This window comes from Oncorhynchus mykiss, chromosome 5 (assembly GCF_057628025.1).
Source record: "Oncorhynchus mykiss isolate SJ-2025 chromosome 5, ASM5762802v1, whole genome shotgun sequence".
Taxonomy (NCBI): Eukaryota; Metazoa; Chordata; class Actinopteri; order Salmoniformes; family Salmonidae; genus Oncorhynchus; species Oncorhynchus mykiss.
Genome location: NC_143026.1, coordinates 98015911 through 98030896, shown reverse-complemented (window position 1 = coordinate 98030896; position 14986 = coordinate 98015911). Strand labels below are relative to the sequence as shown.

The window sequence follows — 14986 nt, the reverse complement described above, 5'->3', positions numbered from 1 at the left end:
CCTGTTAGTGAGCATTTCTCCTTTGTCAAGATAATCCATCCACCTGACAGGTGTGGCATGTCAAGAAGCTGATTAAACAGCATGATCATTACACAGGTGCACCTTGTGCTGGGGACATTAAAAAGGCCACTAAATCTGCAGTTTTGTCACACAACACCATGCCACAGATGTCTCAAGTTTTGAGGGATTGTGCAATTGGCATGCTGACTGCAGGAATGTCCAACAGAGCTGTTGCCAGAAAATGTACTGTTCATTTCTCTACCATACTGCTGTCGATTTACAGAATTTGACAGTGCGTCCAACAGGCCTCACAACCGCAGACCACGGCCATGCCAGTTTAGGACCTCCACATCCAGCTTCTTCACCTGCGGGATTGTCCGAGACCAGCCACCTGGACAGCTGATGAAACTGAAGAGTATTTCTGCCTGTAATAAAGCCCTTTTGTGGAGAAAAACAAATTAAGATTGGCTAGGCCTGGCTCCCCAGTGGGTGTGCCTATGCCCTCCCATGCCCAACCTTGGCTGTGCCCATGCCCAGTCATGTGAAATCCATAGATTCTGACGTAAATAATTTATTTCAATTGACTGATTTCCTTATATGAATTGTAACTCAGTAACATCATTGAAATTGTTTCATGTTGGGTTTATTTTTATTATTATTTGTTTATTTATTTAACCTTTATTTAACATTTTTTGTGTGTATATATATATATATATATATATATATGTTCTGGTGGTGCTCCATTAGACTCAGATCAGTGTTGAGATACTGAGGAGGAAACATCAACTAAACATTACAACCCCTACAGTCTGGAGCTCTGTTCTTTGCTGCCATCTAGTGGGGTACTGCTGCTCCTCTCTGCTAATATCTGCTGCCCCTTAGTGGCCATAGGGTTCCACTGCAGTGAGGCCAGAGTGGTCAGATACATCATACACAGTTTGAGAAGTCATGTGCGTTTGGAGCCATTCTCTGATCCAGGGGTCAGGGCTTACAGGCTCATCCTCTGCTCTAGCGGCAGGCTGTCCATCAGACACTTGAGCTGCTCCTCTCCCAGTTTAATCTTGTCCTCTAGTTTGCGCTGCTCAATAATGAGGGCAGACTTCATCTTGACAAAGTGTTGGTAGTCGGTCAGGCTCTCCTCTGGGAGGTAGGAAGCCAGGATGTTGTAGACCGCTCTCTCCCGGCGGTCCAGGTTCTCCTTCAGCTCCTTGGCATCCTCATGCTGCTGGATCAACAGCTTCCTCTTGTCTGTCAGGGTTCTCTGTGGAAGGGAGGGGTGCATAACATGTATCTGTTAATGAAGTAAAGTTGGGAGGGGAAATAACATGTATCTGTTAATGAAGTAGAGCTGAGAGGGGAGATAACATGTATATGTTAATGAAGTAGAGTTGAGAGGGGAGATAACATGTATCTGTTAATTAAGTAAAGTTGGGAGGGGAGATAACATGTCTCTGCTCATGAAGTAAAGCTGGCAGGGGAGATAACATGTATCTGTTAATGAAGTAGAGCTGAGAGGGGAGATAACATGTATATGTTAATGAAGTAAAGATGGAAGGGGAGATAACATGTATCTGTTAATGACGTAGAGCTGGGAGGGGAGATAACATGTACAGTGGGGCAAAAAAGCATTTAGTCAGCCACCAATTGTGCACATTCTCCCACTTAAAAAGATGAGAGGCCTGTAATTTTCATCATAGGTACACTTCAACTATGACAGACAAAATTAGAAAAAAATAAAATAAGTATTTGGTCACTCAGCAAACTGCAAACTGGATGCAGTTTATCACAGTGCCATCCGTTTTGTCACTAAAGCACCTTATACCACCCACCACTGCGACTTGTATGCTCTAGTCGGCTGGCCCTCGCTACATATTCGTCGCCAGACCCACTGGCTCCAGGTCATCTACAAGTCCATGCTAGGTAAAGCTCCGCCTTATCTCAGTTCACTGGTTACGATGGCAACACCCATCCGTAGCACGCGCTCCAGCAGGTGTATCTCACTGATCATCCCTAAAGCCAACACCTCATTTGGCCGCCTTTCGTTCCAGTTCTCTGCTGCCTGTGATTGGAACGAATTGCAAAAATCGCTGAAGTTGGAGACTTTTATCTCCCTCACCAACTTCAAACATCTGCTATCTGAGCAGCTAACCGATCGCTGCAGCTGTACATAGTCTATTGGTAAATAGCCCACCCATTTTCACCTACCTCATCCCCATACTGTTTTTATTTATTTATTTTTCTGCTCTTTTGCACACCAATATCTCTATCTCTACCTTTACATAACCATCTGATCATTTATCACTCCAGTGTTAATCTGCATAATTGTAATTATTTGCCTACCTTCTCATGCCTTTTGCACACAATGTATATATAGACTCCCCTTTTTTCTACTGTGTTATTGACTTGTTAATTGTTTACTCCATGTGTAACTCTGTGTTGTCTGTTCACACTGCTATGCCTTATCTTGGCCAGGTCGCAGTTGCAAATGAGAACTTGTTCTCAACTAGCCTACCTGGTTAAATAAAGGTGAAATAAAAAATAAATAAAAACCTACAAACAATCAATATTTCTGGCTCTCACAGACCTGTAACTTCTTCTTTAAGAGCATCCTCTGTCCTCCACTCGTTACCTGTATTAATGGCACCTGTTGAACTTGTTATCAGCATAAAAGACACCTGTCCACAACCTCAAACAGTCACACTCCAAACTCCACTATGGCCAAGACCAAAGAGCTGTCAAAGGACACCAGAAACAAAATTGTAGACCTGCACCAGGCTGGGAAGACTGAATCTGCAATAGGTAAGCAGCTTGGTTTGTAGAAATCAACTGTGGGACCAATTATTAGGAAATGGAAGTCATACAAGACCACTGATAATCTCCCTCGATCTGGGGCTCCACGCAAGATCTCACCCCGTGGGGTCAAAATGATCACAAGAACGGTGAGCAAAAATCCCAGAACCACACGGGGGGACCTAGTGAATGACCTGCAGAGAGCTGGGACCAAAGTAACAAAGCCTACCATCAGTAACACACTACGCCGCCAGGGACTCAAATCCTGCAGTGCCAGACGTGTCCCCTTGCTTAAGCCAGTACATGTCCAGGCCCGTCTGAAGTTAGCTAGAGAGCATTTGGATGATCCAGAAGAAGATTGGGAGAATGTCATATGGTCAGATGAAACCAAAATATAACTTTTTGGTAAAAACTCAACTCGTCGTGTTTGGAGGACAAAGAATGCTGAGTTGCATCCAAAGAACACCATACCTACTGTGAAGCATGGGGGTGGAAACATCATGCTTTGGGGCTGTTTTTCTGCAAAGGGACCAGGACGACTGATCTGTGTAAAGGAAAGAATGAATGGGGCCATGTATCGTGAGATTTTGAGTGAAAACCTCCTTCCATCAGCAAGGGCATTGAAGATGAAACGTGGCTGGGTCTTTCAGCATGACAATGATCACAAACACACCGCCCGGGCAACAAAGGAGTGGCTTCGTAAGAAGCATTTCAAGGTCCTGGAGTGGCCTAGCCAGTCTCCAGATCTCAACCCCATAGAAAATCTTTGGAGGAAGTTGAAAGTCTGTGTTGCCCAGCAACAGCCCCAAAACATCACTGCTCTAGAGGAGATCTGCATGGAGGAATGGGCCAAAATACCAGCAACAGTGTGTGAAAACCTTTGACCTCTGTCATTGCCAACAAAGGATATTTAACAAAGTATTGAGATAAACTTTTGTTATTGACCAAATACTTATTTTCCACCATAATTTGCAAATAAATTCATTAAATATCCTACAATGTGATTTTCTGGATTTCTTTTCTCATTTTGTCTGTCATAGTTGAAGTGTACCTATGATGAAAATTACAGGCCTCTCATCTTTTTAAGTGGGAGAATTTGCACAATTGGTGACTGACTAAATACTTTTTTGCCCCACTGTATCTGCTCATGAAGTACATCTGAGAGGGGAGATAACATGTACACTATATATACAAAAGTATATGGACACCCCTTCAAATTAGTGGATTCGGTTATTTCAGCCTCACCCATTGCTGACAAGTATATCAAATCGGGCACACAGCCATTTCTTCTCCATAGACAAACATTGGCAGTAGACTGGTCTTACTGAAGAGATCAGTGACTTTCAACGTGGCACTCAGTGACTTTCTAACAGGTCAGTTCGTCAAATTTCTGCCCTGCTAGAGCTGCTCCGGTCAACTGTAAGGGCTGTTATTGTGAAGTAGAAACATCTAGGAGCAACAACAGCTCAGCCGCGAAGTGGTAGGCCACACAAGCTCACAGACCGGGACTGCTGAGTGCTGAAGCGGTAGCACGTAAAAATTGTCTGTCCTCGGTTGCAACACTCACTATTGAGTTCCAAACAGCCTCTGGAAGCAATGTCAGCACAATAACTGTTCGTCGGGAGGTTCATGAAATAGGTTTCCATGGCCGAGCAGCAGCAGCACACAAGCCTAAGATCACCATGTGCAATGCCAAGCGTTGGCTGGAGTGGTGTAAAGCTCACTGTCATTGGACTCTGGAGTGATGAATCACGCTTCACCATCTGGCAGTCCGACGGACTAATCTGGGTTTGGCGGATGCCAGGAGAACGCTACCTGCCCAAATGCATAGTGCCAACTGTAAAGTTTGGTGAAGGAGGAATAAAGGTCTGGGGCTGTTTTTCATGGTTCGGGCCCCTTAGTTCCAGTGAAGGGAAATCTTAAAGGTACGGCAACTGCTCCGCCCACAACCGTAAGGCTCTCCAGAGGGTAGTGAGGTCTGCACAACGCATCACCGGGGGCAAACTACCTGCCCTCCAGGACACCTACACCACCCGATGTCACAGGAAGGCCATAAAGATCATCAAGGACAACAACCACCCGAGCCACTGCCTGTTCACCCCGCTATCATCCAGAAGGCGAGGTCAGTACAGGTGCATCAAAGCTGGGACCGAGAGACTGAAAAACAGCTTCTATCTCAAGGCCATCAGACTGTTAAACAGCCACCACTAACATTGAGTGGCTGCTGCCAACACACTGACTCAACTCCAGCCACTTTAATAATGGGAATTGATGGGAAATTATGTAAAATATATCACTAGCCACTTTAAACAAGGCTACCTAATATAATGTTTACATACCCTACATTACTCATCTCATATGTATATGTATATACTGTACTCTATATCATCTACTGCATCTTTATGTAATACATGTATCACTAGCCACTTTAAACTATGCCACTTTCTTTACATACCCTACATTATTCATCTCATATGTATATACTGTACTCTATATCATCTACTGCATCTTTATGTAATACATGTATCACTAGCCACTTTAACTATGCCACTTTGTTTACATACTCATCTCATATGTATATACTGTACTCAATACCATCTACTGTATCTTGCCTATGCCGCTCTGTACCATCACTCATTCATATATCTTTATGTACATATTCTTTATCCCTTTACACTTGTGTGTATAAGGTAGTAGTTTTGGAATTGTTAGCTAGATTACTTGTTGGTTATTACTGCATTGTCGGAACTAGAAGCACAAGCATTTCGCTACACTCGCATTAACATCTGCTAACCATGTGTATGTGACAAATAAAATTTGATTCAATTTGATTTATAGCTACAGCATACAAGTACATTCTAGACGATTCTGTGCTTCCAACTTCGTGGCAACAGTTTGGGGAAAGCCATTTCCTGTTTCAGCATGACAATGCCCCGCGCAGGAAGCCTGGTCCGTACAGAAATAGTTTGTAGAGATTGGTGTGGAAGAACTTGACTGGCCTGCACAGAGCCCTGATCTCAACCAGCTCTAACCCAGCCTCTCCCCTCCCCAGCTCTAACCCACCCTCTCCCCTCCCCAGCTCTAACCCACTCTCTCCTCTCCCCAGCTCTAACCCACCCTCTCCCCTCCCCAACTCTAACCCACCCTCTCCTCAACTCTAACCCACCCTCTCCAGCTCTAACCCACCCTCTCCTCAGCTCTAACCCACCCTCCCCTCTCCCCAGCTCTAACCCACCCTCTCCTCTCCTCTCCCCAGCTCTAACCCACCCTCTCCCCTCTCCAGCTCTAACCCACCCTCTCCCCTCTCCAGCTCTAACCCCCCCTCTCCCCCCTCCAGCTCTAACCCACCCTCTCCCCTCCCCAACTCTAACCCACCCTCTCCCCTCCCCAGCTCTAACCCACCCTCTCCCCTCCCCAGCTCTAACCCACCCTCCCCAGCTCTAACCCACCCTCTCCAGCTCTAACCCACCCTCTCGCCTCTCCAGCTCTAACCCACCCTCTCCAGCTCTAACCCACCCTCTCCAGCTCTAACCCACCCTCTCCCCTCTCCAGCTCTAACCCACCCTCTCCCCTCTCCAGCTCTAACCCACCCTCTCCCCTCTCCAGCTCTAACCCACCCTCTCCCCTCTCCAGCTCTAACCCACCCTCTCCCCTCTCCAGCTCTAACCCACCCTCTCCCCTCCCCAGCTCTAACCCACCCTCTCCTCTCCCCAGCTCTAACCCACCCTCTCCTCTCCCCAGCTCTAACCCCCCTCCCCCTCCCCAAACTCTAACCCCCCTCCCCCTTCCCCAACTCCGGCCCACCCTCTCCCCAACTCTAACTCACCCTCTCCTCAATTCTAACCCACCCTCTCCCCAACCCACCTCTCCTCAACTCTAACCCACCTCTCCTCAACTCTAACCCACCCTCCCCAGCTCTAACCCACCCTCTCCTCTCCCCAGCTCTAACCCACCCTCTCCCCTCCCCAACTCTAACCCCCGCCCCCAACTCTAACCCCCCTCCGCCTTCCCCAACTCCAGCCCACCCTCTCCCCAACTCTAACCCAACCTCTCCCCAACTCTAACTCACCCTCTCCCCAAACTCTAACCCCCCTCCCCCTTCCCCAACTCCAGCCCACCCTCTCCCCAACTCTAACTCACCCTCTCCTCAATTCTAACCCACCCTCTCCCCAACTCTAACCCACCCTCTCCAGCTCTAACCCACCCTCTCCTCAGCTCTAACCCACCCTCCCCTCTCCCCAGCTCTAACCCACCCTCTCCTCTCCTCTCCCCAGCTCTAACCCACCCTCTCCCCTCTCCAGCTCTAACCCACCCTCTCCCCTCTCCAGCTCTAACCCACCCTCTCCCCTCTCCAGCTCTAACCCCCCCTCTCCCCCCTCCAGCTCTAACCCACCCTCTCCCCTCCCCAACTCTAACCCACCCTCTCCCCTCCCCAACTCTAACCCACCCTCTCCCCTCCCCAGCTCTAACCCACCCTCCCCAGCTCTAACCCACCCTCTCCAGCTCTAACCCACCCTCTCCAGCTCTAACCCACCCTCTCCAGCTCTAACCCACCCTCTCCAGCTCTAACCCACCCTCTCCCCTCTCCAGCTCTAACCCACCCTCTCCCCTCTCCAGCTCTAACCCACCCTCTCCCCTCTCCAGCTCTAACCCACCCTCTCCCCTCTCCAGCTCTAACCCACCCTCTCCCCTCTCCAGCTCTAACCCACCCTCTCCCCTCCCCAGCTCTAACCCACCCTCTCCTCTCCCCAGCTCTAACCCACCCTCTCCTCTCCCCAGCTCTAACCCCCCTCCCCCTCCCCCAACGCTAACCCTCTCCCCTCCCCCAACTCTAACCCCCCTCCCCCTTCCCCAACTCCAGCCCACCCTCTCCCCAACTCTAACTCACCCTCTCCCCAAACTCTAACCCCCCTCCCCCTTCCCCAACTCCAGCCCACCCTCTCCCCAACTCTAACTCACCCTCTCCTCAATTCTAACCCACCCTCTCCCCAACTCTAACCCACCTCTCCTCAACTCTAACCCACCTCTCCTCAACTCTAACCCACCCTCCCCAGCTCTAACCCACCCTCTCCTCTCCCCAGCTCTAACCCACCCTCTCCCCTCCCCAGCTCTAACCCACCCTCTCCTCTCCCCTCCCCAACTCTAACCCCCGCCCCCAACTCTAACCCCCGCAACTCTAACCCACTCTCTCCCCTCCCCAACTCTAACTCACCTTCTCCCCTCCCCAACTCTAACCCACCCTCTCCCCAACTCTAACCCACCCTCTCCCCTCCCCAACTCTAACCCACCCTCTCTCCTCCATAAATCTAACCCACCCTCTCCCCTCCATAACTCTAACCCACCCTCTCCCCTCCATAACTCTAAACCACACTCTCCCCTCAAACTCTAACCCACCCTCTCCCCAACTCTAACCCACCTTCTCCCCTCCCCAACTCTAACCCACCCTCTCCCCTCCCCAACTCTAACCCACCCTCTCCCCAACTCTAACCCACCCTCTCCCCAACTCTAACCCACCCTCTCCCCAACTCTAACCCACCCTCTCCCCAACTCTAACCCACCCTCTCCCCAACTCTAACCCACCCTCTCCCCAACTCTAACCCACCCTCTCCCCAACTCTAACCAACCCTCTCCCCAACTCTAACCAACCCTCTCCCCAACTCTAACCCACCCTCTCCCCAAACTCTAACCCACCCTCTCCCCAAACTCTAACCCACCCTCTCCCCAAACTCTAACCCACCCTCTCCCCAAACTCTAACCCACCCTCTCCCCAAACTCTAACCCACCCTCTCCCCAAACTCTAACCCACCCTCTCCCCAACTCTAACCCACCCTTTCCCCAACTCTAACCCACCCTTTCCCCAACTCTAACCCAACCTTTCCCCAACTCTAACCCACCCTCTCCCCAACTCTAACCCACCTCTCCTCAATTCTAACCCACCCTCTCCTCAACTCTAACCCACACTCTCCTCAACTCTAACCCACCTCTCCTCAGCTCTAACCCACCCTCCCCAGCTGTAACCCACCCTCTCCTCTCCCCAGCTCTAACCCACCCTTTCCCCTCCCCAGCTCTAACCCACCCTCTCCCCTCCCCAAATCTAACCCCCGCAACTCTAACCCACTCTCTCCCCTCCCCAACTCTAACCCACCCTCTCCCCAACTCTAACCCACCCTCTCCCCTCCCCAACTCTAACCCACCCTCTCCCAAACTCTAACCCACCCTCTCCCCAACTCTAACCCACCCTCTCCCCTCCCCAACTCTAACCCACCCTCTCCCCTCCCCAACTCTAACCCACCCTCTCCCCTCTCCAACTCTAACCCACCCTCTCCAACTCTAACCCACCCTCTCCCCAACTCTAACCCACCCTCTCCCCTCCCCAACTCTAACCCACCCTCTCCCAAACTCTAACCCACCCTCTCCCCAACTCTAACCCACCCTCTCCCCTCCCCAACTCTAACCCACCCTCTCCCCTCCCCAACTCTAACCCACCCTCTCCCCTCCCCAACTCTAACCCACCCTCTCCCCTCCCCAACTCTAACCCACCCTCTCCCCTCCCCAACTCTAACCCACCCTCTCCCCTCCCCAACTCTAACCCACCCTCTCCCCTCCCCAACTCTAATCCACCCTCTCCCCTCCCCAACTCTAACCCACCTTCTCCCCTCCCCAACTCTAACCCACCCTCTCCCCAACTCTAACAGACCTTCTCCCCAACTCTAACAGACCTTCTCCCCTCCCCAACTCTAACCCACCCTCTCCCCAACTCTAACCCACCCTCTCCCCAACTCTAACCCACCCTCTCCCCAACTCTAACCAACCCTCTCCCCAACTCTAACCAACCCTCTCCCCAACTCTAACCCACCCTCTCCCCAAACTCTAACCCACCCTCTCCCCAAACTCTAACCCACCCTCTCCCCAAACTCTAACCCACCCTCTCCCCAAACTCTAACCCACCCTCTCCCCAACTCTAACCCACCCTTTCCCCAACTCTAACCCACCCTTTCCCCAACTCTAACCCAACCTTTCCCCAACTCTAACCCACCTCTCCCCAACTCTAACCCACCTCTCCCCAACTCTAACCCACCTCTCCTCAATTCTAACCCACCCTCTCCCCAACTCTAACCCACCTCTCCTCAACTCTAACCCACCTCTCCTCAACTCTAACCCACCTCTCCTCAACTCTAACCCACCTCTCCTCAACTCTAACCCACCCTCCCCAGCTCTAACCCACCCTCTCCTCTCCCCAGCTCTAACCCACCCTCTCCCCTCCCCAGCTCTAACCCACCCTCTCCCCTCCCCAACTCTAACCCACCTCTCCTCAACTCTAACCCACCTCTCCTCAACTCTAACCCACCCTCCCCAGCTCTAACCCACCCTCTCCTCTCCCCAGCTCTAACCCACCCTCTCCCCTCCCCAACTCTAACCCACCCTTTCCCCAACTCTAACCCAACCTTTCCCCAACTCTAACCCACCTCTCCTCAATTCTAACCCACCCTCTCCCCAACTCTAACCCACCTCTCCTCAACTCTAACCCACCTCTCCTCAACTCTAACCCACCCTCCCCAGCTCTAACCCACCCTCTCCTCTCCCCAGCTCTAACCCACCCTCTCCCGCCCCCAACTCTAACCCCCGCAACTCCAACCCACCTTCTCCCCTCTCCAGCTAACCCACCTTCTCCTCTCCCCAACTCTAACCCACCCTCTCCCCTCTCCAACTCTAACCCACCCTCTCCCCTCCCCAACTCTAACCCACCCTCTCCCCAACTCTAACCCACCCTCTCCCCAACTCTAACCCACCCTCTCCCCAACTCTAACCCACCCTCTCCCCAACTCTAACCCACCCTCTCCCCAACTCTAACCCACCCTCTCCCCAACTCTAACCCACATTCTCCCCTCCCCAATTCTAACCCACCCCAACTCTTAACCCACCCCAACTCTTAACCCACCCTCTCCCCTCCCCAACTCTTAACCCACCCTCTCCCTTCCCCAACTCTAACCCACCTCTCCTCTCAAATTACCCTCCTCAACTCTAACTCATAATTTCCCCCCCCTCATCTCTCCCCTCCCCAGCTCTAACTCACCCTCTCCTCAGGTGATGTACCATCCTCCAGGCTGTTGAGGGCGTTCTCCACTCTGGCCAGGCGTCCGGACAGGGACAGCAGCAGGCTGACCACTTTGTCCAGGTCTCCTATGAACATCCTGAACTTGTCCAGCTGGTTTGGCATACAGACCTGCTGCACCGTGGCCTCCACCTCCTCTCCTAGGGCGTTGTTATCACGGACATCCTCCTGAAGACTCTCCCTGGCCTCACGCAGCACCTGCAGCTTCCTGCTGAGAGAGTCCACCAGCTCCTGCTGCAGGACGAGAGGGAGAGGGTTAGAGGTCAGAGGTTAGGATCCTGACAGCAGCACCTGCAGCACCTGCAGCTTCCTGCTGAGAGTCCATGAGCTCCTAGGAGGAGAGGGTTAGAGGTCAGAATCAGAGGATGGTTAGGGACAAAGTGGCAGTCAAGGGTGAAATAATCTCTAATCTCATTCAGAACCACTATACTATTTAATTTGATTTAACCTGTATTTAAACAGGGAGTCACATTGAGATCTATTTTAAAAGATAGCCCTGTATACATTACAATATAAAGAATAATAAAACAATATAAACCAAAATAAAGTATTTAATACAAACAATCAATCACATTCAACTACATAGAGGTCCTCAATCAATAATGTTAACTGCCTGAGTGGCACCAGCACATCTAACTGCAGTGTACTCTGCAGATTGTTTTTATGCCCCTCTGTGGAACAGACTGAAGGGATCTCTAGTGTTATCCATTCCTGAGAACAGGTTTGGTAACTTATGATTCTTATCTTAATGAATGATGTTACACATGGAGGGAGTTTGTCAGATTGCTTTGTAAATAAATAAAAGAGAAAGCAGCTCTTCTTACAGACAGCGAGGTCCAGACCATATTTTATACCGACTACAATGATGAGCCTCATCTTCACTGTCACTTTCCAACCTTCTTGAGAATGGGTCATTGTCAGGCTCAAAAAGCCTCAAATTTGCCCGGATGGCCTGCAATGTTTCAACCCTTGTATTGGTCAGCCTGTTGTGTGCTTTGGTGTGTGTTCCCAAACAAGGACCAGTTGCGCACTGAGGTGGCTGATGTTGGTGGGATTTGGAGGATGGAGGCAACAGAGAAAAGAGCCTCAGATCCACAAAGTCCCTTCCACCAGGTGGCTGATGAGATATGTTGGCATGTCTGCCATATTGTATCTAAATCCCAAAGCCCTTGCTTGGAAGTGTACTTCGCCAGACTGCCAAGAACCTTGTCTTCATCCAGGCCAAGGTGGCGAGATACGGTAGTGGTGACACCATAGGCCATAGGCCATCTCTGCACCAGACAGGATGCTCTTGCCAGCATACTTGGGGTCCAACATGTACGCTGTGACGTGTTTGGGCTTCAGGCAGAAGTCTTCACGCTTTTTGATGTATTTCAGAACTGCAGTTTCCTCTGCTTGGAGCAACAGTGAAGTGGGCAGGGCAGTATGGATTTATTATCTCACATCTGCAAGCAGAGTCTGAACATCAGACAGGATGGCGTTGCCTCCCTCATTCCGTGTAATGGCTACTGCTATAGGTTTCAGGAGTTTCACACCGCTTACCCCACTCTCCAAAATACACCATCCAGGAGGATCCTCTTGATGGGGCTGTCCATATCGGCAGACTGTGATATTGCCATTTCTTGGAGAGACTCCTTCCCCTCCAGGAGACTGTCAAACATGATGACAACACCACCCCAACGGGTGTTGCTGGGCAGCTTCAATGTGGTTCTCTTATTCTTCTCACTTTGCTTGGTGAGGTAGATTGCTGCTATAACTTGATGACCCTTCTCATACCTAACCATTTCCTTGGCTCTCTTGTAGAGTGTATCCATTGTTTTCAGTGCCATGATGTCCTTGAGGAGCAGATTCAATGCATGAGCACCACAGCCAATGGGTGTGATGTGAGGGTAGGACTCCTCCACTTTAGACCAAGCAGCCTTCATGTTTGCAGCATTGTCTGTCACCAGTGCAAATACCTTCTGTGGTCCAAGGTCATTGATGACTGCCTACAGCTCATCTGTAATGTAGATATCGGTTTGTCTGTTGTCCCTTGTGTCTGTACTCTTGTAGAATACTTGTTGAGGGGTGGAGATGATGTAGTTAATTATTCCTTGCCCACAAACATTTGACCACCCATCAGGGATGATTGCAATACAATCTGCTTTCTCTATGATTTGCTTGACCTTCACTTGAACTCTGTTGAACTCTGCATCTAGCAAATTAGTAGATAAAGCATGTCTGGTTGGAGGGGTGTATGCTGGGCGAAGAACATTCAGAAATTTCTTTCAATACACATTGCCTGTGAGCATCAGAGGTGAACCAGTTGCATACACAGCTCGAGCAGGACATTCATCAGCATTTCTCTGACTACGTTCCTCCATTGAGTCATAAACACTTCTGATTCCAGGAGGACCATGAGCTGTTGCTATCGATTCATAATTTTCACCTCGAATAGAAGTAGAGGGACTTTTGTCAGAGGTTGCTTGTTGTGAGCTCTGAGGGAACTTTATGCACTTGGCCAGATGATTCTGCATCTTTGTTGCATTCTTCACATATGATTTGGCACAGTATTTGCAAATGTACACAGCGTTTTCTTCTACATTAGCTGCAGTGAAATGTCTCCACACATCAGATAGTGCCTGTGGCATTTTCCTGTAAAGATTATAGAAAAATGAGTAAAAAAAATACAATTCCATGTACAGATAAATCGTTAGATTAGATTAAACAACTCATTTGTAAAATAAATGTTTTAAAATGAAACATGTATGGAAACAGGTGAATTAACACTCCTCAGCAGGCTCAAGCAAGCTAAAACCCACATGGTAGCAAAAATTAACCAGCTGAAATTGTTAGAAATGATTTAAACACACTTTGCTATAAGCAAATATATTGTAATCAAAATGTACCAGAAGTTTGTAGTCCTTGGCTCATGTAGTCCTTGGCTCAGACAGTGTAGTAGTGTGGGCTTAATAGCAACTCACTGGTGTGCAAGATCTTGTGAATCAGCTGTGCATGTGATGGAGGAATGCACTGTGCATGCAGAGGGTTGCAATTCCTTTGAATTGGAGATAGTTTAACCAAAATATGCCAGAATACCTACAAATACCCACAAAAAAAGATTCACTGTTATAAGCTAACTTTTTTGATGAATTTAAGCCAAATTCCCCAAATTCCAGGGCTTAACTTGCCATGGAAAGGAACAAAGTTGTACATTAACCAAGGATTCAAGAACCTTAGCTAAACAAGGTAGTCTTGAAATGGAGTGATAGATGTCCAGATCATTTGTATCCCCACCCTAATGGAGTGATAGATGTCTACATCATTTGTATCCCCACCCTAATGGAGTGATAGATGTCTACATCATTTGTATCCCCACCCTAATGGAGTGATAGATGTCTACATCATTTGTATCCCCACCCTAATGGAGTGATAGATGTCTACATCATTTGTATCCCCACCCTAATGGAGTGATAGATGTCTACATCATTTGTATCCCCACCCTAATGGGAGTGATAGATGTCCAGATCATTTGTATCCCCACCCTATTTTATTTATTTATTTTACCTTTATTTAACCAGGCAAGTCAGTTAAGAACAAATTCTTATTTTCAATGACGAACAGTGGGTTAACTGCCTGTTCAGGGGCAGAACGACAGATTTGTACCTTGTCAGCTCGGGGGTTTGAACTCGCAACCTTCCGGTTACTAGTCCAACGCTCTAACCACTAGGCTACCCTGTCGCCCTAATGGAGTGATAGATGTCCAGATCATTTGTATCCCCACCCTAATGGAGTGATGGATGTCCAGATCATTTGTATCCCCACCCTAATGGAGTGATAGATGTCCAGATCATTTGTATCCCCACCCTAATGGAGTGATAGATTTCCAGATCATTTGTATCCCCACCCTAATGGGGTGATAGATGTCTACATCATTTGCATCCCCACCCTAATGGGGTGATAGATGTCTACATCATTTGCATCCCCACCCTAATGGGAGTGATAGATGTCTACATCATTTGTATCCCCACCCTAATGGAGTGATAGATGTCTACATCATTTGTATCCCCACCCTAATGGAGTGGTAGATGTCTACATCATTTG

At 49.2% G+C, this 14986-nt stretch overlaps 1 protein-coding gene across 7 annotated transcripts in view; it reads right to left on the bottom strand.

The window, feature by feature from the left end:
* Positions 1-630: 630 nt before the first annotated feature.
* Positions 631-14986, bottom strand: part of shroom2a (shroom family member 2a) — an 87201-nt gene continuing 72845 nt past the window's right edge. For 4 of the 7 annotated variants that reach the window (XM_036979029.2, XM_036979028.2, XM_090236548.1 and 1 more), the window contains 2 exons: positions 10865-11137; positions 631-1261 (listed from right to left, as the gene is read on the bottom strand). In XM_036979029.2, coding sequence (XP_036834924.2) covers positions 989-1261; positions 10865-11137 — 546 coding nt within the window. In that variant the 3' untranslated portion in view covers positions 631-988. The remainder of the gene's footprint in view (positions 1262-10864; positions 11138-14986) is intronic. The other 3 variants (XM_090236549.1, XM_090236550.1, XM_090236547.1) reach the window with 1 other exon arrangement.